This window comes from Puma concolor, chromosome B4 (genome assembly GCF_028749965.1).
Source record: "Puma concolor isolate L17-30 chromosome B4, mPumCon1.1.hap2, whole genome shotgun sequence".
NCBI lineage: Eukaryota > Metazoa > Chordata > Mammalia > Carnivora > Felidae > Puma > Puma concolor.
The window spans coordinates 62,214,436-62,239,659 of NC_141673.1; the positions used below are offsets into that span (position 1 = coordinate 62,214,436).

Consider the following 25,224-nt stretch of genomic DNA (forward strand, 5'->3'; position numbering starts at 1 on the left):
GGGCAGAGAGAGAGAGAGGAAGAGACAGAATCCGAAGCAGCACAGAATCTGTGCTGACAGCTCAGAGCCCGATGCGGGACTCGAACCCAGTAGCTGTGAGATCATGACCTGAGCTGAAGTCAGACACTCAACCGACTGAGCCATCCAGGCGCCCCAATTTTTTTTATTTCTTAAGTAATCGCCACACCCAGTATGGGACCCAAACTAACAACTCTGAGATCAAGAGTAGCATGCTCTACTGACTGAGCCAGTCAGGCTCCCCAGAATGGATTTTTTTTCTTCCCCAGGAAAGTTGAATGGAGGGGGAAAAGGGCAAAGAAGTTAACAGTGTCTGCAAGTTTATAGTTCTGGATATGAAGGGCAGTTGATGGATTATTTAAAGAATAAAATAAAGACATAGTACCAATGGTTTAGAGGTCCTTGAGGAAAAAGGGGTAATTGGGTGGGAGGAGTGGTATTAGGGTATGAAAAGAAAAAGCAGAAAATGGTGCACAGAAGGTAAGTTACTTGGACATTTCAGATTTTATCTGAATTAAATTGTTCCAGCTTTCTTTTCTTCTCCAACCCTTGGTCTTTCCTTATTTCTTCTTTCCACCTCTCCTCCCACCAGAGAGTAAGAAACAATGAAGTCTGCTTTTCATTTCTTGTCCGGGTAACTGAGCTTCTGGCTCTCCACCAATCCTCAGTCTGGATCTCTGTCTCTTTTCTTCTGTCCCTTCATTCTGGAAAAGGAAAGCTGATAGTTTGGGGAAGACAAGGCCAGGAGCCCTCCACCTTCCTCCTTGTGGGTGTCTCATTCTCTGGCAAGTGATCTCTTTGGGGAAAATATGACCAGGATATACAGGTTACAAGCATGGTTTCAGCTGCAAACAGGGAGAACACACTTAAGAATTGCCAACAGGGAAAACGTGAGTCCCTAGTGTGAAGAACGGCTTTTTGGAAGAAGCTTTAAATACAAGAAAATTTTGGAAGGGGCCCAGAGGCACGGGGCAAATTAGGCAACTTCACCCAGTGTCTCCCTGTGCTACATAAAGGTGAGCCCGGGCTCACCAAGGTGAAGAGAACCCCAGAATGTCCCCTCCTTGTCAGTTTTGGCCAAGATGGTCACTCCTAGAGACTGGAAGAACCTCAGTGAAGCCCTCTAAGTTTTCCCAGGGTAGGTCAACCCAAATTGGCCCAGGGTACCTGGAGGGAGGGGGCTATCTGAGAACTTTGATAGGCAACTAGCCTCCAGGCAGGGTGTGGGCCCTGAATCTCTTCACTAAGATCCATTCGGCTGTCCCAGAAAACGTCAGGAAACTTCCTCTCCACCCAAACCTCTTTTTACAACATTGGGGTTTCCATACAATGTAACTGGTCAAATCTAATAGGCTTTTCCCCCACAACTGTGCATTTGCATATATTGTTTCTTCTGCCCAGTATGTTGTCACTCATTTTTCTCCCTAGGAAATTCAGATTTTTCCATCTTTCAAGACTAGTTGAAAGGTTACCTCCTCTCCAAGGCCTTCCCTAAAATAGTTGCTCCTTTTCCTTCATTCCCCCCCCCAAATTAACTTACCTATCCTCACATCACTGGCCATATCCACTAATCTGTTTATACGTGTGTCTGCACCATTAGACTGTGAGTGCCCAAAGGCAAAAATCACAACTTAGTTTTCTTGGTATCCTCCAAATTTAGCAACTTGGTAAGTACTCTAGAAATATTTGTTGATTGAGTGAGAGTATTTATGCTCAGAACTAGACACCTTGTATATATAAAAAAGACAAAACATGAAATGCAATCCTTCTCAATAAGATGTTTATCTACTAGTTAACAACAATTTAATGTAATAATTTAATTATTTAATAATAATATCAGATGTGCCACATACATATGTACCATTTAATAGTGCTCACTATATCCCAGGCACTGAATCACTGAATTAAACATATATACCTGGTTTTTAACTAATTTATTTTTCACAATAACATATAAGTATTGTTATTATCCCCCAAATTACTAGGTGGGTAAAATCAGGCTCAGAGAGATTAAATAATTTGCTTGAGATCTCAAAGTGATTGTCAGAGTGCAGGCGCTTCCAATTTCAAAATTCATGCTCTTAAAAAAAAGGGGGGTGGCGGGGGGCACCGGGGTGGCTCAGTCAGTTAAGTGTCTGACTTCTCGGCTCAGGTCACCATCTCACAGTTCATGAGTTTGAGCGCAGAGCTGGCTTCAGATCCTCTGTCCCCCTCTCTCTCTGCCCCTCCCCTACTTGCCCACATGTGTGCACACGCGCGCTCTCTCTCTCTCTCTCTCTCTGTCTGAGAAATAAATAAACATTAAAAAAGTTTTTTTAATGTTTATTTATTTCTCAGACAGAGAGAGACAGAGCATGAGTGGGGGAGGGGCAGAGAGAGAGGGAGACAGAATCAGAAGCAGGTTCCAGGCTCTGAGCTGTCAGCACAGAGCCCGACGCGGGGCTTGAACTCACAAACCGTGAGATCATGACCTGAGCCGAAGTCAGTTGCTCAACCGACTGAGGCACCCCTTATAAATAAACATTTTTTAAAAATTTGGAGGGGGGGCGGCGCCTGGATGACTCAGTCGGTTAAGTGTCCAACTGTTGATTTTGGCTCAGGTCGTGATCTCACGATTCCTGAGATCAATCCCAGAATCAGGCTCTGCGCTGACGGTAAAGGAGGGACTTGCTTGGGATTCTCTCTCTCCCTCTCCCTCCGTCCCTCCCCTGTTCACACACTGTCTCTCTCAAAATAAATAAATAAACTTTTAAGAAAAAATTGGGGGGTGCCTGGTTGGCTTGGTCAGAAGAGCATATGACTCTTGATCTTGGGGTTGTGAGGTCGGGCCCCACACTGGGTATAGAGATTACTTAAACAAATAAAAACTTTAGAAAACAAAATTTTAAAGGTTTTTTAAAAGTTTTTATTTGTTTAAGTAATCTCTACACCCAATATGGGGCTCAAATTCACGACCTCAAGTTCAAGAGTTGCATGCTTTTCCGCCTAAGCCAGCCAGGCGGGTGCCCCTTAAGATTTTAATTTAAGCAATCTCTACACCTAATGTGGGGATCAAACCCACAATCCCAAGATCAAGAGTCATGTGCTTCACTGACTGAGCCAGCCAGGTGCCCCTAAAATTCATGTTCTTAGTCTTAATGCTATAGTGCCTGAGTCAAGTTTTGTACAATACAGTTTATACCATCTCGATTACAGGGGAATATAATAAAGCACAAACTCATATACACAATAAAATATTAGAAAATAAAATATTTAGGGGCACCTGGGTGGCTCAGTCAATTGGGCATCTGACTCTTGGTTTTGGCTCAGGTCATGATCTCACAGTTTGTGAGTTGGAGCCCCGACTCTGGCTCCGTGTGGACCCTGCTTGGGATTCTCTCTCTTTCCCTCTCTCTCTGCTCCTCTCCCACTCACACACACACACACACACACACACACTCTCTCTCTCTCTCTCTCTCTCTCTCAAAATAAATAAACTTCAAAAATAAAATAAAATATTTAGGGGCACATGGATAGCTCAGTGGGTTAAACATCTCAGTTGGTTAAACATTCCAGGTCAGGTCATGATTTCAGGGTCATGAGATCAAGCCCCAAATCAGCCTCTGGGCTGGGCATGGGGCCTGCTTCAGATTCTCTCTCTTCCCTCCCTTCCACCCCCCAGTTCATGCACTCTCAAAAGAAAGAAAGAAAAGAAAGACAGGAAGGAAGGAAGGAAGGAAGGAAGGAAGGAAGGAAGGAAGGAAGGAAGGAAGGAAGAGAAGAGAAAAGAAAAAAGAAAAAGAAAAGAAAAAAGATTTAGGGGCACCTGGGTGGCTCAGTCAGTTAAGCGTCTGACTTTGGCTCAGGTCATGATCTCGCAGTTTGTGGGTTTGAGCCCCGCTTAGGGCTCTGTGCTGTCAGTTCAGAGCCTGGAGCCTGCTTCGGATTCTGTGTCTCCCTCTCTCTCTCTGCCCCTCCCCTACTCACGCTCTGTCTCTCTCTCTCTCTCTCAAAAATAAACATTAAAATAAAAAAAAAAAAAATAGGCATCAAGTCTTTCATCCTGTAAGGAGCAGAGGGTGGCACTTCCTAGGCAGCCCCGCCCCTGCAGAGGATTGCGACAGGGTGAGGTGGGGGTAGGGGTTTTGGGTTCCTGGAAGGTGGCTGAAGCCCATAAGGCTGGCCCTGTGCCCATCGTGTGGCTAAAACTGTCCCCGCCCAATAGTGCCGGTGGGAGAGCCATGGCCTGAGGGCTAGTTCCTGGAAGTCTAGCCACCACTCTCCCCAACCAACTGCTGCATCCTAGGCCTAGATGTCTCCCAGAGTCAGGCTGCCCACTGGCTGCCATTCTGTTCCAAGCATCTCTCCACAGGAGTGTGGCCTCCAGATGTGTCGGTCTTATCCCTCAAGCCCCTGAGGCCCTGCGGCCTCAGGCTTTGAAGCTTCCCTTTCCCGACCATAACAGACTCCAATTTCCTATTGATTCCTTTTCATCTTCCCAACAACACCACCAAATAGGTATTATCATCATTATCTCCATTTTTCAGGTGGGGAGACAAAGCTCAGAAAGGGTGGGCTGCCCCAAGGCACATCGCCCGGAAATGCTGACTTAAGCCCAGGCCTCAGGATTCAGGATCTGGTCCTCCTGCATTCCGCTAAGTGTCATGCTCACATCTCTTTGGAGGTTTAGAAGTGAGCCCTGGGGGTTATTCCTTCAGGGCCACTCTGGACTTATCTATTAGCCTTCACCCATTTGGGGTTCATGGCTAGGTTCTGCTATCAGGGCATAGCTCTTAGATGCCGGAGTCTGGGAACCTCAGTCTTACCCAACACCTTGGACGCATAAGCTCCAAGGTTTCTTGGTCTGAGAGTGGGACTCAGTCTCCCCTCAACTCCTGCCTGAGTCAATCCTCTAAGAATTCTTAACCACTGCAAAGCAACCTCCTCAAAGACAGTTTTATATGATCCTCACCCAAACTAGAACACAAGGAAGAAACCAATGGATGGTTTAGGAGATCTGGTTCTACTACCTGGGCCTCAGTTTACTTTAGTAAGAGGGGCCTCAACTATTCCGGGGTCCCAGACCCCCCATCCCTACCTCCCCCAGCCATCCGGGGTAACCGCCAGGCTCTGGTGCCTAGGATAACGCCCAGCCCTCCCCTCGCCTCCTGTGGCTGCCTCCCCTTTCCGTCTGTTGAGAGAGGAAGCCGGGGGGTGGCGGGTGCAGCCCTGCAGGGCACTGATAAAGGTCCAGGCCTGCCCCCGCCCCCTGGGGCCACTGCGGTCAGACCAGCAGGCAAGCAGGCAAGGCAGCCATCTCCCTCTGGGACCCATGGCCCTCCCCTGGTTCCACCTCTACTTACCCCGCCCTACTCGGGAAGCTGGTTGCATAACCCAGTGGGGTGTTTGGCAACTTGCTTGTGGCTTGACCTGATGCTGGTGGTGGTGTGCACATGCGTTGGAGTGAGGGTGGGGGGTGGATTCATCAGGGGTGACAAGTCAGCCTTCTGGGGATAGGTGAGCAGCATGGATGGAGAATGGTATAACAGTAAAGATCTGTTGCTATGTTTTTCTCCATGTTCTGTCTGCTACCTTTGCTGAAGGGGGAGAATCTTGAGATAGGAAACTCTCAGGTATCTTGCCTTGCCAAGCCACAGGCACGATCCAACCCATTCAGGCTCCTAATTCCCTGTTAATCGTAAATTAAGGCAAAGACTTAAGATAGAAGGTTGTTGACTTTGGGGACGCCCAGGCGGCTCAGTTGGTTAAGCATCCGACTCTTGATTTCAGCTCAGGTCATGATCTCACGGTTTGTGAGTTCAAGCTCGGCGTCAGGCTCTGTGCTGACGGTGTGGAGCCTGCTTGGGATTCTCTCTCTCTCCCCCTCTCTCTCTGCTTCTCTCCAGCTCCCTGCTCGTGGTCTCTGTCTCTCAAAATAAATAAATAAACATTAAAAGAAGAAGGCTGTTGACTCTGGACATCAGGAATCTGAGAGGCGGAAGCTGAAGGAATCATTCCCACCCCTGAGGGCTGTAAAGGATGCTCTGGAGGCAGGACACAGCCTGGGAACAGCTGTAATGGCCTCTTCCTACAGGAGGAGAGTGGGGGAGAGGTGGGAGAGACACTTCTGTCTGGCCAGTCGCCTCAGTGAAGACTATCTGTTCACTCGGTTTGCTGTACATAATCGTGTCTGTTCCCCTGAAATAAGTAGGAAACTGCTTCCCTAGCTTGACTTTCAAGTCTTTACAATCTAGCTCCGAACTTCCCAGGCTTCTCTTCCACTGCTCCTACCCCACACCCCACCCTAGTAGACCCAAAGTACTATTTGACATTTTATGCCTCTGTTCCTTCATACCTTTGCTTGGAACACCCTTCTCCCCCTCTCTGTCTGGTGAACCCCTAGTCATTCTCCACAGCCCAGCTCAATCGTCACCTCCTCTGTGAAGCCTTTCCTGAATTTCACAAAGCAGAAATTCGACTCCACGGCACTTTATTTTTCATTTTTTTTTTAACGTTTATTCATTTTTGAGAGACAGAGACAGAGTGTGAGCAGGGGAGAAAGCTGAGAGAGAGAGGGAGACACAGAATCCGAAGCGGACTCCAGGCTCCAAGCTGTCAGGACAGAGCCTGACGCAGGGCTCGAACTCACAAATGGTGAGATCATGACCTGAGGCAAAGCTGGACGCTTAACCAACTGAGCCACCTAGGCGCCCCCAAAGCACTTTATATAGACCTTTATTAGTGTCATTCCCCAACTAGACTGTGAGTGAGGACATAGACTATGTCTTATTCATCTTCGTGTTCCTGGAGTATAACACATAGCAGACACTCAATAAATATTTGTTGAATGAATTCACAAGCGATGACGCTTGTGTTATCCACAGTTGTATCTGCAATGCCACAAGTGTGGCCTGAACCGGTAGTTTTCATTCAATAACTGTCGACTAGCTGTAACCTGATATCATTATTTAATCAGCCACCAGTGTGACTATCGCCACCCTTCATCCCCTCTGAGGGGACAGAATAAGTATGCCACTGAGAGAGCTGTGTCTGAATGCCCAGATTCCAGGTATGTGACCCAGATTCACGGCCAGGTCATCAAGAGATTCCGGACCCACATGTGCCATGCAATGAAGCCGTGGGTCCCCTCCTGTCCTACATAGATCACGCATGTAGAATCATCATCTCCTGGGCTAGAGATGGAATCCAAAGCATGTAACCATGGGTTTGGGGTGGGTGTTGATCAGTCCCACACACACAGGCTGCAAGAAGGATGCAAAGAAGCCGTATCAAACTGCCGCTTGAGTTGCTTGCTTGTGCTGCTGGCTGTGGAAGGTCCTAAGGGAGAAGTGGGGTTGATGTAGAGCTGTAGGGGTGGGGAACACTTGGAGGAGGACTCCCAGCAGCTATGCGTTACCAAAGGAAACAGAACATTCCCATTATTTTAACAGTCAACAGGAGCCTATCAGAGGATGTTGGCTGGGTGCCAGCTCTGCCTTGGGGTGACACCTGTCTGCCTCCCACTCTTTGTTTCCAGTATAACTTGAACATTATAAGAAGAAAAAAACAGAGAAAAAGCCTCAGCTGCAGCTGTAAGGACTGAAGCTAGACATAGGAGGGACTTTCCTGACAGCTAAGAGTCAGTAAAAGTAAGCTAGGAGGAAGGAAGCCTCTTCTAGTCTCCAGAGAGAGATCTGTTTGGCCTGGGTCTTGGGTTGTGTGTTGGAGGCCAAGGGATGATGGAGTGACTTCTGGGAGTACTTACTGGCCTCAGAAAGAGCTGCTGTGGGTGCTGGGGATGAACCTGATACCCTATACAGGTGTCCTGGCCTGTCCAGAGTATGCGGCTGCCATGTGTTCGGGTGCCCGGCCTGGCACCCAGGGCCCCCTTTAAGAGAGGTGAATAGTGTCCCTTCTGGGCGCCCCCACACACATCCAACTCCCCTCACACACTGACAACAAACCTGGCCAAGAAAGAGGCCTTTGTCCTAGGACATCTGAGGCTGCTGGGGGAGGGGAGAGGGCTACAGGTGAAAGGACACATCAAAGCAGCAACTGCCCCTCCTCCCCAAAAGAGCTCCCCTGCCTCTTTCCCAGAACCCAGGCTTTCCTTAAATAACAGCAGCGCCCTCCATGCCCACCTGCCTAAGCAGCTGGGACACTAGACATTAGGTCCTTATCTTTCGCTGCCATCCACCTCGCTGTGACTCAGTTTCCCTGTCTCAGAGAGAGTCAAGAGGGCAGAAGGAAGGAGGTTGCGACCTGTATAAAGTTTAGAGGTCACTTTGGAGCGGGCTACCGGGTTGGAATTCATCCTGTGCATAGGAGAAACGCAGGCCTGGCGGGACTCCTGGGCTCAAAAGGAGGGCTGGGAGCCGCTGGGAACCGTGTGTGCCCCCGCTGGCCGGGGAACAAGGTGGGGGCGGGGTGTGGGCAGAAACCACACCGGGCTCAAGTTTCCTCTCTTGGCCAGAAGGGGCAGGAGGAGAGGAGGGCCACGGGGAAAGGGGAGGGTTGGAGGAAGGACGGAGAACTCAGGCCGAGGGCTTCACAGTGGAGGCTGGTGCGCCGCCCGGCGCTCTCCCTCCATACTCAGTGCTCAGTAATGGCCCGGGGGCGGGGCGCAGCCCTCCCCCGTTTTCAGAGGTAGCAGAGATCCTCACCCAGGAGGTGTCAGCCCAGGCCCAGCCTCCCCAGAGACAGCACCCCGGAGCCACATCTCTCTCTTCACTCTGCTTGGACCCTGCACAGGTGCCTGACGGGCGGGGTGGGAGGGGGATTTCAGTGGGTTCCCCCGAGGGGCGAGCTGGGGAGGTGGAGGTGGCAGAGGGAGAAAAGAACCAACTTTCCTCACGTCCCTAGGAGATCTCAGGGCTTCCCAGGCTGCCCTGGGTTTAGGAATTTGACATCTTTGGGAATTCATCTGGGAGAAGACCTTGATGGCTTCTGGAGCACTCTGAGAGGCTTGGGGTGAGAGGCTGTAGATGGGGACCAGGCAGAGGTCCTCCGAGGCACCTCTGAGGGGCTGAGGCAGAACCCTTTGGCAGGGGGCTGCCCCTGGAGAGCCGATAGACTCTCAGGTATATGGCACCGTCCTTCCCTACTCCCGCCCATCACTGCCCTGTCTGGCTAGCTGGGAAGATTTGGGGGAAGGTGAGGAATCGGAGACACCGGATGCCTGGATCGCTGCCAACCACGGCAGCAGGATGGAGTGGTGGGCGCAGGGCTGTTGAGGTCTTGCCTCCTTTGCCCCCCTCACTTCTCCCAGGCCCCCGGGGCAGTTAGAGATCAGCTGGAACCAGCAGGGAGAGGAAGGCATCTGGCCCCCAGTGTGGTTCCTTCAGACTGGAAATCTTAGCAGCTTGGGAAGTAGGAGGCAGGGTAGCCGTGGAACAGAAGAGGGGAGGTATCAGATCTGCTGGGGCTGGGATTCTCTCTAGTCATTGGCCCCCAAATGACCGGGGTTTGGTTTCTAGGGACTGAGTGAGGATAACAGAGACGTGTGCCTTTCTCCCCTGTTCCCATACACCTGTTTGAGTCATGTATGCCCTCAGGAGACTAATCCTCACTCTGAGCAAATCTCTCTCCCCTTTTCTTCCGTTCTGTTTCTCTATTTTACCTCTATGTGCCTCTCCCTCTTGTGGGATTCTTCTTCACCTCTCTAAATAGCTTGCTCGCTTGCCTCTCCAACACCCCAGGTGTCGCTGATCCGTGCCCATTCTTTCACTGCTTCTGTTGACACCTGGAGAGGCGGGGTGGTCTAACAAGCCTCAGAACAGGATCCCAGAAGCAAGCACCCTCTCTATCTCCGTCTCCCCGTTAAGGCATCCCTTCCCAAATGGTCCTCATCTCGAATCCTTAAGCAGAAAGCTCCATATCATTCTGTGACCACTTTCCTGTGATAAGATCTTTCTGGGTAGGACCATCAGGATCACAGTAAGGAGGATGGATTAGAGTCCCTGAAGATGGCTTCAGTCCTACCTGATACATGTTGGTGGGGAGGAAGATGGCTGTGTGACCTCAAAGTGCAGGTGAAACTGGAAACTGGGAACTGTTTACTGTAAAGCAAAAGGGACACGGGGAGGCTCACTCTCCTTTCCCAGGATCTGTCCAGCTTCTGCGTCCTCTGTGATGTTCTGTTTGATCCAATTCTGACTACACCCTCCCTCCTCCCTGATCTGTATCACTAGCTGCCAGCCCGTCTTCCAGTCCCATCCTTAGAAAGGTAGGCTCCTAAGACCCAGAGGGGACTATGCCTGGTGTATAGACCACTACCAATCCCTGAGTATTTAGGGGAAAACATACTACTCCCCTTTGGCCTGGTACAAACTTGACGCGGCACCAGGGAGATGGTTGGAGCTGGTCCAGAGATTCTCATCAACTCCCTCTTCCCTGACCTCTTGCCTCCCCGAGGGACCCTTCTGGATTCTCATTTCCTTGTCTCAAAGGTGCAAGGCAGATAGAGCTCCTGGTCTTCATGAGAAGGGACTGATGTCTAGTCTCAGAGACCAGGGCAGCCTAGAATCCAGCCTTGCCTGGGTCATGGGTTTGAAGCTAAGAGAGAAGTCTGGAGATCATTTGCCAGGTTCTTTTCTGGCTTTGTGTTCTTTCCTGTAAATACATATGGCTGGACTAGTTGAGCGTTTCTCAAGGTGGGGTGGGCTTCTGGCATCAGAAACACTAGGGCACTTGTTAAAATGCTGATTGCTGGGTACCTGCACCTATGAATTCAATTCAGTAGGTCTGGGATGGCTTGCAGGAAGGAGCCTGTGTTTTCACAAGTATGATGGATGAATGCAGTGCATCGTCCAGTTTGTGACTGCCTGAACTAGATGCCAGATACTGCCTCTCATAGCAAAGAGCTTCTACGGTCCTGTTTCCATTTAATGGAAGAAACTGAATGGGGAAGTGATTTGGCCAAAGTCACATATTTGGAAGGCCATAGAACCTGGTCTCCTGCCTCCTAGGGCAGGATCTTTGAATTGCACCTAAGAGTCAGATCCAGGAAGATACAAGGAGGGAGAAGGTGGGGCGGGGGGGGGGGGGGGGGGGGCAGAGGGGGATGTGAAGGACTATGAGGCAAGAAGCATTGTCCCTGCCCCCTAAACCCCTAAACCCCTTCTCCATTCACTTTGCCTTTGGGCAATTTCCTCCAGAACCTGGGTGGGGGAGGGTGGGGTTCCGGTGTTGAAATGGCATCCTGGACAGACATAAACACCCCACCCACTTTGCCCACTGGCCAAGGGCCTGTGCCTACACCAGCTCCCAGCTCTGGGGATAGCACTGTAACAAAGAGGTGGGGGCAAGGGCTAGGGTAGATCCAGCTTTAAAAGGATAATTTGTAATTCTTGCTAATTTGGGGTAAGTCAGAGTGAATTCCATATTAGATAGCTGTGATAGGCCATCTTTGTGATGATCTAAGGTCATGTAATTTGAAGTCATCCAGTCCTCTGTCCTTTCAGAAGTTTCTCCCACCCCCTAGCCTGCCTGCCTTTACTTATATGGCAGGGGTAGGGTGCTGGGTCTGGCCCTAAGATATTGGGAGGCCCCTGCAAAATATACTTGGAATCTCTTGCCAAAGGCAGAGAGAACAGATGCAGGGAGATGGGTGTTGGGAATAGGGAGGTAGGATGAGGAGAGGGGCAGATAAAGAGGAAGATGAAGGCAGGGGTGAGGGTTTGTTGAGAATGTTAAGCTGCCCATGCAGAAAGGGACCTCTGAGTTCAATTTATCCAACTCCCTGGTTTTATAAATGAGGAAACAGAAGCTCAGAGTAGTGCGATGGCCTTGCCCAACCTCACACTGCTGCTTTGTGGCTGACCAGCAGCTAGAGCCCACATCAAAGAAAGCGGGGGGTGGGGGGTGTGTGTGAAGGGGAGTGTGTATGTAAGGCTCTAAAGGCTATTCCCCAGAAGAGGAGAAAAGAGATTCCACAGAACTGACTGGCCAATATAGGATGTAGACCACCAATAGAGGACCGGAGTATGGACACACAAGAGTGGGATGGGAAGGGGTCTGAGAGGCCAGTACAGGCTAGCAGAGTTAGCTAGTATGTTCCAGACCTGAGCCTGTTATTTCCCAGGTTGGGTGTCACTCTCTGAATGGACATTATAGGATCTTGGTGAAAATCAATCTCATAAACTAGTAACGATAGTGAAAACATCAGTGCAGTTCTTGGTAGTTCTTAATAGGTCTCTGCTATGATTGTCCCTTTAGGAACCCTGGAAGCCTGGCTGTGTGGGTTGGGGTATGGCTGAGATGACCCTGCAGGGACATAGGACAGAGAGGTCCAGTGTCCCCAGAGACCATTCCTCCTCTGCTGCCTCCAGCTGATAAACCTCTTATCTGGCACAAGCAGGGGAGCCCAGAGCCAGGATAGGAGGAGAAGGCAGGGCTGCTATCAGCCACCAGGCCTGGGCCATATCTCGGAGAAGGGGAGGGGCTGTCTGCTTGGCTCTTCCCACAACACACTCCTTGGGGATCCCCAAGCACTTACTCTCATCTTGAGAACATGAGACAGAGGAGGAAAACTGAGGACAGAGGAGGAAAGCCAGAGTGATCCCTGATGTTGCCCCAGAACAAGGGAAAAAAACCAAACCAAAACAAACCAGAAGATGTGACTTCTGCCCTGCCCAGCGATACGGTTTTGGGGGAGTAAGAAGTAGGAGGAAGAGAAGGAGGCGTCTTGTCTGAAAAAGAAGGTGAAGCCCTACTGTGCTCCCAAAGGAACCGACTACAGCCACAGCAGGTGAGGCAGAGATCACACCGCAGACAAGCCTTTACTTAAGGAGTTGGTTGACGAGGACAACATAATGGGGGGGATGAGGCCTGTCCTTCTCTCAGGCGAGGCTGCAGGGAATTCTCCATGGAGGCAGGACAAAATTGCTGGGCACTCGAGGGGCCTTTTCTTTTCTCTTTTTTTTTTTTTTTTTCTTTTTTCAAAGCCTGTTTCTCCTTTGCCACAGGTTGCAGGGGCCTTTTGGGCTTTGGGGACCCTGGACCAGGCCCTGGCCCAGTAGGATGCCCCCGTGTCCTCCTCAGCAGAGCAGGAACAGGGTGACACAGTTGCCCACTCTGGAGCTGGGCGAGATGGAACTGACCTGGCAAGAGATCATGTCCATCACTGAGCTGCAGGTGAGCGGGGCTGGGGGAACCTGGGGGAGGGAAGAGCAGAGAAGCAGGGAGGCTGGCTGGGACGAAGGCAGGGGACTGGAGCAAACAGGGAAGCTTCCAGGGACTGGAAAAGGAAGGGTTGGAGTAGGAGGGGGATCCGGATGAAAGACCAGAACATTAAGGGGAAAGGGGTGTAGAGGAGCAGGGGATAAGAGTGGTGGAAGAATCTGATTGGGGGGTGTAAGCACTCCCAGCAGCCACTCTGCTCACATCATTCTACCCCACCTCCTGCCCCGCCTACCCTTTCTCACCTTCTTCCCTTCTGAACCCCCTCTCCTCCAGTTCTGCCCATCTTCTTCCTTCATTTCCTCCCCTTGCCCTCAGATGCCGGGGCCCCTTTCCCTCAGGTAGTAGAGCAATAGTTCAGGGGCCTCGGGAAGGGGGGTGGTCAGACTATGACGGGGTCCTCGCCTCCTGCTAGTTGGACAAAGGGGTGTCTGTTGGCCTCACAATGATGCCTTTGTCCCCAGCTGGGCTGGAGCACGGTGGCTCCTCCATGTGGATTGGGGGCTCTGTTTCCAGCATGTTCTCTCCTCCTCTCTGCACCTGGGCAGGGACAGAGGGACTGAAGAGGAGAGGGTAGAGCTAGTGCCAGCTCCCCAAGGTGCCTCTTGGCCCCCAGACCTGGCTCTGCCTGCCCCCCCACCCCCCCTTCTGTCCCCTGTCACTGTGCCTGGGTCCTCAGGATCTGCCCTAAGCCCTCCTCCCATGCAGCAGCTCCCTCTGCTGGGCACCCAGGGCATGACCAGGGTCTGAACTTGACCCTTTGACCCCAGATAACCATAGCAGGAAAGGCGTCTGAGGGGGTCATTATAGATAACCACTTCTTGTGTTCCTGAAGGAAATAAAGGAAGAGCAGCCATTTCAACCCAGTCAGAACTTCTGAAGAGGAGATTCCATGTTGTTGCAACATTAGATAGTCTTTTCTGAAGTCGGACTTCAGTGACTTTCATTCAAGTTTGAGCTGCTTTCTGCTTAAAATAGCTGCGCTGCAACCTTACAAGAAGCTTTGGGTGATTTTTTAGCACCTTTCTGTTCCCTTGTTATTATCTCACTGTGTCTTTCAGAAGGACCCAGCTTGATCCTGAGAGAGAGCTGGTTTCTCTTCCTCAGCCTGTCTCCAAAACTTCTTTATGGCTTTTCTTGCAGGGACTAAATGCTCCAAGTGAGACGTCGTTTGAGCCCCCTGCCCAGGCCCCATACCCTGGACCCCCACCGCCTCCAACTTACTGCCCCTGCTCAATCCACCCAGATGCTGGCTTCTCCCTTCCTCCACCACCCTATGAGCTCCCAGCACCCACATCTCATGTCCCAGACCCCTCATACTCCTATGGCAACATGGCCATACCGGTCTCCAAGCCACTGACTCTCTCCGGTCTGCTCAGTGAGCCCCTCTCAGATCCTTTGGCTCTCCTGGACATTGGGCTGCCAGGGGGGCCCCCCAAGCCTCAAGAAGACCCAGAATCTGACTCAGGATTATCCCTCAACTATAGCGATGCTGAATCTCTTGAGCTGGAGGGGACAGAGGCTGGCCGACGGCGCGGCGAGTATGTAGAGATGTACCCGGTGGAGTACCCCTACTCACTTATGCCCAATTCCTTAGCCCACCCCAACTATGCCTTGCCACCTGCAGAGACCCCCTTAGCCTTAGAACCCTCCTCAGGCCCTGTGCGGGCCAAGTCCACTGCACGGGGGGAGGCGGGGAGTCGGGATGAGCGACGGGCCCTGGCCATGAAGATTCCCTTCCCGACGGACAAGATTGTCAACTTGCCGGTAGATGACTTTAATGAGCTGTTGGCGCGGTACCCACTGACGGAGAGCCAGCTGGCATTGGTCCGGGACATCCGACGGCGGGGTAAGAACAAGGTGGCCGCCCAGAACTGTCGCAAGAGAAAGTTGGAGACCATCGTGCAGTTGGAGCGGGAACTGGAGAGGCTGGGCAGCGAGCGGGAGCGGCTCCTCCGGGCCAGAGGAGAGGCCGACCGGACCCTGGAGGTCATGCGCCAACAGCTGACAGAGCTGTACTGTGACATTTTCCAGCACCTGCGGGATGAAGCCGGCAACAGCTACTCCCCTGAAGAGTATGCTTTGCAACAGGCCGCTGATGGGGCCATCTTCCTGGTGCCCCGGGGGACCAAGATGGAGGCCACAGACTGAGCTGGCCGAAGGGGTGGGACTGTGATGGAGATTTCCTTTAGTCCCTTCAGATCAAGGTACTCCCCAACGCTGAGGCCCAGAAGGAACTGGGTTCTCTAGACCAGAAGGGGACAGTGAGAACCTGGCGTTTGGAGGGTCCACAGCGTGTTCAGGAAGGCTTGCCTTGAGACAAGCACGTGAGGGGAGGGTTGGAATCTCTTTGCCGTGATTCAGCTTCCCGGGGCTCCAACCTCCTCCTCTTGTTTGAGCTTTGATATATAAAGCGCTCTACACTAATAGCCTTCCACTGTGTCTTCCTTCTTGAGACAGGGTGACGAGCTGAGCACTTCAAGTTCACCGCTTGGTGGTGATGGGGAGGGAACCCTGCCAGTCTCGTTTCTTTCCCCTACAGCTCTGTATGAGAGAGGTACGCAAGAAATTTGGGCTTGAGCAGTGTGGAGATCTACCTGCTTAATCTCCTTTTGCAGAGCCAGGCGCCATGGATGATCTGAAGAAGCCCACCCTCCCTGGTGGCCCAGGATTCAGAGAGCTGAGATTGCGGCCCAAACTGACTGCACCCTCGGTGCAAGGTCTCTGAAGTTTAGGCCTCTCCTTTCCCAATCTTTGGAGCAACAGAAAAGCCTAGAATGCCCGCAGGCCTTTTTCTTGTTCTCTCCCTGCTGTCTACTTCCGCAGGACTTCCTCATCATGATTGTGCCAGAGCTCTATTCAGAAGACTGAGATGGTCTTGATTGGAATGAGATAGTTTGATTGGCCATCAGAGTTTCAAGGGATTTCATGCCCAAGTCTGGGCAAAATCTGCTCCAGCATGGAGCAGGATATGAATTTTGGTAACATTTTCTATCTCCTTGGTTATGTTAGACACACTACCCTGCTCTTGTTTGGGGCCCTCCCTTTTCTAGATCCTTGAAGATCTAGGGCCTCTTATTTTTCTCTTGAAGCAGAACATGATTGAATGTCAGAATCTGGGGTACCTGGGTGGCTCAGTTGGTTAAGCATCTGACTCTGGATTTGGGCTCAGGTCATGGTCTCCCAGTTTGTGAGTTCGAGTCCTGCCTTAGGCTCTGCGCAGAGCCTACTTGGGATTCTCTGGTCTCCCTCTCTCTCTCTCTCTCTCTCTGGCCCTCAGTCTCTCAAAAAGAAACATATAGAAACAAGTTTCAGAATCCATCACATCAAAATCCAAACTTTTGACATGACACCTTCATCTCCTAAGTTAGAGTCAGGTGGTTCCCCATCTTTCTAGTCATTGAATTATACCAATTACCTCTTTAGGGTATTTTACTTCTATTTACCTTTCTATTCAATTTGACTAGCTCCATTCCAACAAGGAAAACTTACTTTCAAGTTCTCATAGACAGTTCTGAGACATAAAAGGCAGTGATCAAAAGAGGTGTGGAATCCTTATGCCTATAGATTCTCAGGAACATGGTCTCTAGCCTAGGTTTAGGGAATGAAAGCAACTTAAAAGCTGATTCCTAGTTGATCTTTTAAAAACAGTTCAGACAACTTGTCGACTGTTTTCTAAAAAAAAAAAAAAAAAAATTGAAAACGTGGGATCTAGTTGTGAAGGGCAGAGCCTGGGATTAGCTGTTCAGAACCTGGACTAGTTTGGGGCACCTGGGTGGCTCAGTCCGTCAAGCGTCTGACTTCAGCCCAGGTCACGATCCCACACTTTGTGGGTTTGAGCCTCGTATCAGGCTCTGCTGACATCTCGGAGGCTGGAGCCTGCTTCAGATTCTGTGTCTCCCTCTCTCTCTGCCCCTCCCTGCTTGCACTCTGTCTCCCAAAAATAAATAAATATTAAAAAAACAAAAACTGGATTAGTTCACCTGAGGGAACATCGGGCAGTGACTTTTTTTTTTTTACTTCTAACCAAATTCACAAAAGTGGTTAACCCGGAGGCAAAATCAGACCTTCATTTATTCAACACTTACTGAGCACCTGAGTTCTGGAGATACACCGGGGATGCAAACAGCTAACAGGAGAAATGCCAAGCGCTCAAGATATACCGTAGTGCGGAAGACCACCACGTATGCACACAACTTGGTACGTGGCTACCCAAAGCAACAGGTGGAACACCGGTGGACTGTGACCTGGGTTATGTTTCAGAGATTGTAGAACTTCAACAAGGTAATTTTCCTCATCTAAAGAGTATGGGATTTTTTAACAATATTGTATTTGTAAAACATGTAGCAAAATACACAGAACGGAAGAGGCATTAACCTCACTTTCAATAGGAACACTTTTTGCAGTCTGGTGGCCTGAGTTGCTATAACTTCATGTCACAAATTAGATTTTTTAAAGAGCCTGAAATGGGGAGAGGGGCAAGAGGGAGAAATCTTAAGCAGGCTCCAACGCTCAGACTGACATTGACACAGGGTTTGATGCCACCATCCTCAAAGCATGACCTGAACAAAAACGGGGATGTTTGACTGAGCCACCCACGCCCCCTCAAAATTTGATTCTTAAAACTGTGGTAAGTGAAGGCTGCCTATACATTCACAGCTCAATACCCCTCTTTTGCTAGGTTTAAAATCGAGGCTGGATAACCTTTTCTTTAGCATTAGGGGACATTTGTTAAGCATTTGCTAGGGGATTATATTATTGCGCCCAAGCTTCTGATTACCTTGGAAACACGGGGACTTCCTTCCTTTCCATACTCATCTAATCCTGGTTCCAGATATTTTAGGAGCCGGAGATAGCTGGCAATAAATAACTTGCGGAGGCCACTGTAAACACCCTACTTCTAACTAGGCTAAGATTTACTCCTGCACTCAGAGCCAGTTTTTGCTTTCACTAAACCAGGATCCTGATAGTGTAAAACTTCTATAGTAACACCTGGTATGTCTGGGTGGCTCAGCTGGTTAAGCATCCAACTTTGGCTCAGGTCACGATCTTGCGGCTCAAGCCCCGTCTGCTCTGGACTGCCCTCAGAGCCAGGAGCCTGCTTCAGATTCTGTCTCCCTCTCTCTCAAACCAATTGTTCCTCCCTAATCTCAACTCAACCTGTGGTTTTGTTTTAAAGTGTTTATGTTGTTCTACCTTTCTTTACCCACCTACATAAGGTCTTGCTTGTTCCTTTATTTTTTTAGTTTATTTTTCAGAGAGAGAGCATAAGCAAGGGAGGGGCAGACAAGGAGACACAGAATCTGAAGCAGGCTCTAAGGCTGTCAGTACAGAGCCCAGCTTGAACTCACAAACTGTGAGATCATGACCTGAGCTGAAGTCAACACCCAGGCACCCCCATTACTTTAAGTTTAGAAGGATCCAAGTAAGAATTAGAAAGGAACAAAGGGGAAAGACTTCAACTCTGCTAAAAATTCTGATTTACCATATCATGAAAGTGAAGAAACAAGACAGAACCAAGTCGAAATCAAAAGAAATTTTATTTAAAAAGTCCATTCATAAAACTGAATGATTAATTCAAGCTGCAGAACAGCTAACAACTACATGGTAGTGAAAATGAAGTGCAGTGGCTCAGATAAAGGTTGTCCTCATAAGGATGTTCCTGCCAAAAAAAAAAAAAAAAAAGTTATGAGGCATTTGCATAAGCATTTGGAAGATTCTACAATTATACTGTTCTGTTGACTGGGAACCCAGCTGCTTTAATCACTTTTTGCTGGCTATGGCCTTTTACTAGACCAGACTATGAAAGTTTTTGTTCTCAGGTACAGCTCGTCACGGTCTACTCTGGCAATACCAAGCACTCTGGGCGCCTGTTAAGTTTGTAAACAGCTTACCTTTTAGCCATAAATTTGGACAGATGAGTTTGTTTTGTTTTATATTTTTAAAGAGAGTTGATTAGCCTGGAGTAGCAGACTCCTCCCTAGAAAAGTAAACAACCTTTAGAACTAGCTTTTTGGGAGACCAAGTCCCAGCTCAGGGTAAACCCCCCACCTCCCCCTCCCCAAAAGGGTCCACCCTCCCTCCCCCCAGACTTTTGGGAAGATTCTAACACATTACTTTGAGCCATCGTTTTAAGGAAATGGGTCAAAGGAAGGTAGGAAATAAAATTAAAGGGCAAAAATATATTGTCACAGAATTAAAGTGTTTACTTCCTTCATTTGGGAGCCACCAAATCTAGGGTGTCAATTTAAGAAAATTCATCTCCAGAAAAACCAAGTTCAGCTTAACTGGACTAGTTTTGGCTCAATATATGAAGGATTAATGTTAACAGAAAACTGGATTTTAGAGAACACTATATGGATGGAAGTAAAATCTGTTCTTACCTACCAGCATAGCAATAAAACCTTTTCTCCTGGTTCTGACTGCTAGTCCTAAGAGTCAGGTGTGCCTTACTCTTGTCTGCCTCCTTTCTCGCGATGGTCACTGAAACTTCACTCCCTCCTAGCTTTCATGGAGCGTGCCGTGGCCTGCCCCTGGCTTATCTGTACTCCACATACCACAAGTGTCTACTCTCAGCTGTAGAGTGTCTGAGCTCGGAGCCATTCGCGCTATGCTTGCTAGCAGTTCCTAGTAGCTGAACATCTCTCCTGGATCTTTAAAGGCATTGTCACGAATCCTGAGGTATCTGCAAACTCCCTCAATAGTTAAGGTTCCACCTGCCATTGCAAACTCAGCCAATATCAAACTCACGGAACTATCACCCATGCTTTCCCACCCACCTCCCACCCGCTCCCCCCTCCGCCCTCCTCCCCAAACTTCCAAGTAACACACCCACGAAATTGGGAGGGAATACACAGTCCTAGTGATAAACAATTCTCTATGCTACCAGGTACAATGGCACTGAAATTGAGGGTACCAAAGGGAGGGCTCAAAAGAACCTATGTAACAAATAACAATGATTGGATATTAAGTGACTGTTAAAAAGGCTTCAGAAATCATTTTCTATACAATTAACATTTTAGGATGGTTGTGTGATGTACCATATTTAAAGGAAAACTGCAGTTAGCGTGAATATAGTAAGTTGCCTCCCCATCTCCGCAATTTTAATGTCCAAATCGGTAATTAGTACAGTTAATCTATAGACCTCTATTAAGGACCCACCCAACCACAAAACTGCTGTTTTCCTTTAATGTAAGCCTGTTTTTGTATTAAAAAGAAGATATTCTTACTGGTGCTGGTCAGTTTAAAAAGGTCTCCCAAACACTTCTAATCTGTGGACTTATGGGGTGGCATTAGCCAGCAGCTGGTTTCTATTCTCTGGCAGAGTTTTGAACTTGAATTGTGATAGAAGCATTCAACATTATGAGGGGTAGTGGGTAGGGAAAGTCCAAAGCTCTGCCAGTCCCAAATCCATACAGTTGTCATTCCATTCAAGAGAATATTAAATCGTTTATTGATTACACATGATAATGGACGATACACAAGCTTTAATCCCATCTATAATTTTATCTGATACCATAATTCAATTTAGATATATTGCATAGGATGTGCCAACAATCATATTAATAACCAAATAAACTCCAGGACTTTGCTTGGGTGACCCTTTTAACGGTGAACTCCAGGTCACAACACATTAACTGTCAGTTCAACCACACCAATGTTTGTGGAGACAATGGCTTCTGTGCCCAAGCAGGTTGCAAATAAATTTCAAATGGAACCTGGCATCACCCTGATGGAATTCTAACTTCACACTGTTGGGGTAGTTAACCAAGATGGCTTCAGAGTAGACTAACTTTACACAGCACATTTAAAAAAAGACACATTTATTCAGCGTCATGATCAGACTATTACATTTAGCAATCAACAGCATGGGTGCAAAAAAAAAAATCTACATTAAAACCCTTTGTTGGAATGCTTTACACTTTCCACAGAACAGAAACTAAAATAACCTGTTATACAATTAGTCACAAATACAGTCCTCGAGTTTTTTGCCCATACACATGAGTATTGTCTAAAACATGTCTTCTTTGTAGCAGCTAGGCCCTGCCACCACTGTGCTTGGCTGAGTTCACAAATCTGTTGTAACCTGTAGCTTCCCTGTCACTTCTCTGGCTCTCCTCTCCTGCTAAGCTTTGTTTCCTGTTGAACAATATGGAATAAAGTTGTTAATCTAAACATATTAAGACTCAAGGCTACAATCCAATAGCAAGTTTTGTTTCCCACAAATTTTGCTGATCTGAATATTAACTTAATATCCACAATTTTACTGCAATTATAATGTTAACTATGTTGCACTGCTCAGCTATATTAGGGTTACTGGATTCATCATCATTTATAAAAGTTAACTTCAAACATAAAAAGATGTTTACTTACCTGGCAGTAATTAAAACCTTCTGCCACTGCCATAGCTACTGCTGCTGCTGGAACCGCCATAGCCACCTAAGAATAGAATTTGTCCCTTTAAGCTTTGGAAGCACAAATAGAAACACTTTTTGTATCAGGGGCAATAAAGCCTCAGATCTGAGATCGGGCGCACATGATTTTCCCAATCTGAAAAGCTTTTAGATTGTAGCTTTTCACGGTCTACACACACCTCACCCCAAAATTACTGGACCTGGTTATGGGTACCCTCACCCTCTAATAAACATATATACCTTGGTTTCGTGGTTTGGCAAAGTATTGGCCTCCACCACCATAGGGGCCAGAGCTTCTGCCTCCAAAATTTCCTCCTTTCATGGGTCCAAAATTTGAAGATTGATTGTTGTAATTGCCAAAATCATTATAGCTTCCACCACCTCCAAAGTTGCTTCCTAGAAATGGAAAGAGGACCTTTATTTGTTATTTGGAGAAGATGGTTAAGTTCTGAATTCTATTTAGTGCTCAGAGCAAAAAATGTTGCATGATCTGCTTGCCTTCCTCCCAAACTCTGGTGGCTCCAATCATCCTTTTCTGGGCAAGGCACTCAGTTGAATAACCATACTTTTAATAAAATTTACCCAACTTACCATGGCATAATAGCAATATACTCTGTAGGCTTGAAGGTCTGTGCCCATCCGGGGCACTGCAAACACATGCTGGATGTATCAACTAAGTGCCTAGGATCCCAAGGGAGTTAAGACAACTAAATCCTGCTGGAAGCTAATCTAATTCTGGTTAAAGACAGGACTATCCACTTATCCATCTATCTTATTTGGGAGTGAGGCGGCCCCAGCTTAAAGCTAGGAGGTAGCATTAGCAAGCCCGTTAAAAAAGAACACCATGCATTGCACCACATAATGCTTTTTAAGAGCATCAAATCCCCTTATGATCATAAACTCTAAAGAGCTAATCTAACTATTGCACCAAGTACTTGGATCACTGGATACCTACCACTACCACCGCCAAAGCCGCCTCCGCCTCCTCCGTTGTTATAGCTGTCATAGCTGCCACTCCCGCCATAGCCACTGCCCTGGTTTCCATAACCCTGTCCACCACTTCCATAGCCTCTGCTTCCTCCAGAGTAACCAGGGCCGCCTCCTCCATAACCACCTACAAGAATACAATTCTTCTCAATAAGACAAAAGTATTCAACAATCAAAACCTGTGCAAGTGTAACACCTAAAAGCCTGCTCACAGCATGCGGTTACGGTCAGAGCTGAGCTGGTCATGCACTACTTTAGCTCTACTACCCTACTCTAGAGATTCCAAAACAAACTTTTCACCTACGTACCCAAGATAAACTTACCATCGTTACCAAATCCGTTATAGCCATCCCCACTGCCACCATATCCACCACCACCTCGACTGCCGCCAAAGCCACCTGGAAAAAAGTAGAGTTTTTTTTAACCACTTTCTGAGGTGTATTGGCTGCATACAAATTATACCCTTCCTAAATTCAAGTTTTCTGAAACCCCCCCTGGGTCACAAAAATGATTTCTATACTGAAGACTTAACCCTCCAGTAAGAAGCCACAACACCTGGATAAAAATGAACTTTGGAAAAGCTGGCCCATAGGTACACCCACCATAGGTTGCAAGTGGACAAGTTATCTGGGGATTGTCAAATGACAAGCTTACTATTAATTTTCAGCAAACTATATATAACCACACGTACCTCGCCCACTGAAGTTTCCTCCACGGCCAAAGTTGTCATTCCCACCAAAACCACCTCCACGACCACCACCGAAGTTCCCAGAACCACTTCGACCTTGAAAGAGAAGTTTGAAGTGTTAAACCTACAGATTCGAATGACTTCGTTGCCTGTAAGATCTAATTAAACAAACTCACCTCTTTGGCTGGAAGAAGCACTAGCCATCTCTTGCTTAGATAAAGCTTTCCTTACTTCACAGTTGTGGCCGTTCACAGTATGGTATTTTTGAACTAAAAAAATTTTCAAAGAGAACACAATCTCAAAGACTAGAATACAGCACGGGTTTCAGAAACCTTAGCGAGTTGCATGCCCCGGAGACTTACTGACAATCTTGTCTACAGAGTCATGGTCATCAAAGGTCACAAAAGCAAAGCCTCTCTTTTTGCCACTGCCTCGGTCAGTCATGATTTCAATCACTTCAATTTTCCCATACTGTTCAAAATAATCTCTTAGATGATGTTCTTCAGTGTCTTCTTTAATGCCACCGACAAAAATCTTTTTCACAGTTAAGTGGGCACCAGGTCTTTGAGAATCCTAATGAGAAAGCCCAATTAATTTACTTCCCAATAAAACTATCCTTAATCAAGATCATTAAGAAGTTTAACATCCCCAAACGCAAAGTCCGCTTAGTGGCACACTTTTAAATAACCGAGAAAAGAACTAGATCACTCACTTCTCTCGAGACAGCCCTCTTTGGTTCCACAACTCTTCCATCCACCTTGTGTGGCCTTGCATTCATGGCTGCATCCACCTCTTCCACAGTGGCATAGGTGACAAACCCAAAGCCTCTGGAGCGCTTGGTGTTTGGATCTCTCATTACCTGAAACGTTAATAAAATTTACTACATAATAAAACCCCAGAGACTACTGTCATTTCTACCATGAGTAAATACAAGGCCCTTCAGTTTCCCACTAAATTAACAAGGGAGCCTCTAATCAGCTAAAGCCACACCTTCCCTTGCCAGATTATTTTCAACTATAATCCCGTTAACAATCTTCACAAGTAATCACAACAAGATAATCCAAAGAAATCAACTAGTCCTACTGGCCTTTTGTCTCTTCTAAGTCTTACCACACAGTCCGTAAGCGTTCCCCATTGCTCAAAATGGCTCCTCAGACTCTCATCGGTTGTTTCAAAGCTCAAACCTCCAATGAAAAGCTTCCGCAGCTGTTCAGGCTCTTTGGGAGACTAGGAGTCGGGGGAAAAAATCATTACGTGGGGGGGTTACAACACAAAAAAGCTTCCAGTTAGGAGAAGCAAAGCTACACGACAATGATACATAGTACTTATTGTTCCTTTGGGTCGCCGCAAGCCACGTGCTTCTCCCCATTAGGGGAGACGATATGTTGGGGGCTGGGAAGCCCCGAGCGCATGCGTCCCAACTCTCCCTCCGACGCACGCGCAACAAAAGGACGGAGCTGGAAGAATACAGAGCCAATAGAGAACTACATCTGCTCCTTAAGAAAATCGTCCCCTGATACAAGGTGAAAAAATAAAACGAAACAAAACAATCGAACATGCATAAGGGTTTTGCCAGGAGGAACAAGCCCGGAGTGAAAACTAAGTGTTGCAAGACGGCGGCCTCATGGCGACGACGAGGACAAAATGGCGACCCGAACTTTGGGAGGGGTAGGCCCTTGGCAGCAACGGAAGAAATGCCGAGCCAGAGCCGGCGCAAGCAGCCAAACCAAACCACATCCTACCGAATTCAGTAACAGCGAGAAAGAAAATTAGGCCGAAGAGAGCGTGTTACTCACCTCTGACTTAGACATGACGGCGGTGGGAGGGGAGACTTTCACGATGCTTACTCGGCGGCGTCCACGGGCAGAAAGGAGTAATCTAACGAACGTATCTACCAGCCTACCTTCTGCCTCGCTTTTTTATCCCGCCTCCTCGCTTTAGGCATTGGTAGACTCCGCC

The 25,224-nt window shown here is 48.2% G+C and overlaps 2 protein-coding genes and 1 long non-coding RNA gene across 8 annotated transcripts; 1 reads left to right on the plus strand and 2 right to left on the minus strand.

The window, feature by feature from the left end:
- Positions 1-499: 499 nt before the first annotated feature.
- On the minus strand, positions 500-13,828 carry LOC147579120 (uncharacterized). Its single transcript, XR_015253567.1, has 3 exons — positions 13,422-13,828; positions 9,979-10,055; positions 500-722 (listed from the first exon to the last, which is right to left on the minus strand). It is a non-coding gene; the product is annotated as an uncharacterized LOC147579120 (long non-coding RNA).
- NFE2 (nuclear factor, erythroid 2) lies at positions 8,500-15,603 on the plus strand. 3 transcript variants are annotated; one of them, XM_086713187.1, is made up of 4 exons: positions 8,501-8,748; positions 12,214-12,745; positions 12,963-13,131; positions 14,320-15,603. In XM_086713187.1, exons 3-4 carry the CDS (start codon positions 13,018-13,020, stop codon positions 15,325-15,327), a joined length of 1,122 nt encoding a protein of 373 aa, XP_086569313.1. In that variant the 5' UTR covers positions 8,501-8,748; positions 12,214-12,745; positions 12,963-13,017; the 3' UTR covers positions 15,328-15,603. The 3 variants fall into 3 exon arrangements, with proteins under 3 accessions (XP_086569315.1, XP_086569313.1, XP_086569314.1); XM_086713188.1 differs by having other exon boundaries at positions 12,634-12,745; XM_086713189.1 differs by lacking the exon at positions 12,214-12,745 and having other exon boundaries at positions 8,500-8,748.
- Positions 15,604-18,697: 3,094 nt separating this feature from the next.
- On the minus strand, positions 18,698-25,204 carry HNRNPA1 (heterogeneous nuclear ribonucleoprotein A1). Of its 4 annotated transcripts, XR_015253565.1 has the most exons (12): positions 25,062-25,204; positions 24,376-24,492; positions 23,978-24,124; positions 23,628-23,838; positions 23,442-23,534; positions 23,269-23,361; positions 22,901-22,975; positions 22,546-22,704; positions 21,831-21,986; positions 21,550-21,615; positions 19,071-19,156; positions 18,698-18,838 (listed from the first exon to the last, which is right to left on the minus strand). XR_015253565.1 is itself a non-coding variant. In XM_086713186.1 (11 exons), exons 1-10 carry the CDS (start codon positions 25,074-25,076, stop codon positions 21,560-21,562), a joined length of 1,122 nt encoding a protein of 373 aa, XP_086569312.1. In that variant the 5' UTR covers positions 25,077-25,204; the 3' UTR covers positions 18,698-19,156; positions 21,550-21,559. The 4 variants fall into 4 exon arrangements, 3 of the variants coding, with proteins under 3 accessions (XP_086569312.1, XP_025786171.1, XP_025786172.1); XM_086713186.1 differs by having other exon boundaries at positions 18,698-19,156; XM_025930386.2 differs by lacking the exons at positions 18,698-18,838; positions 19,071-19,156 and adding an exon at positions 20,606-21,315.
- Between the last annotated feature and the right edge of the window lie 20 nt (positions 25,205-25,224).

Coding starts and splice junctions, on each gene's coding strand:
- NFE2 (XM_086713189.1), top strand. CDS start 13,018: ATGCCCCCGTGTCCTCCTCAGCAGAGCAGGAACAGGGTGACACAGTTG. Junction 13,132..14,319: donor TGTCCATCACTGAGCTGCAG/GTGAGCGGGGCT, acceptor CTTTTCTTGCAG/GGACTAAATGCTCCAAGTGA.
- HNRNPA1 (XM_086713186.1), bottom strand. Junction 23,535..23,627: donor CTCTGTAGACAAGATTGTCA/GTAAGTCTCCGG, acceptor AAATTTTTTTAG/TTCAAAAATACCATACTGTG. Junction 21,987..22,545: donor CGGCTTTGGCGGTGGTAGTG/GTAGGTATCCAG, acceptor TTCCATTTCTAG/GAAGCAACTTTGGAGGTGGT.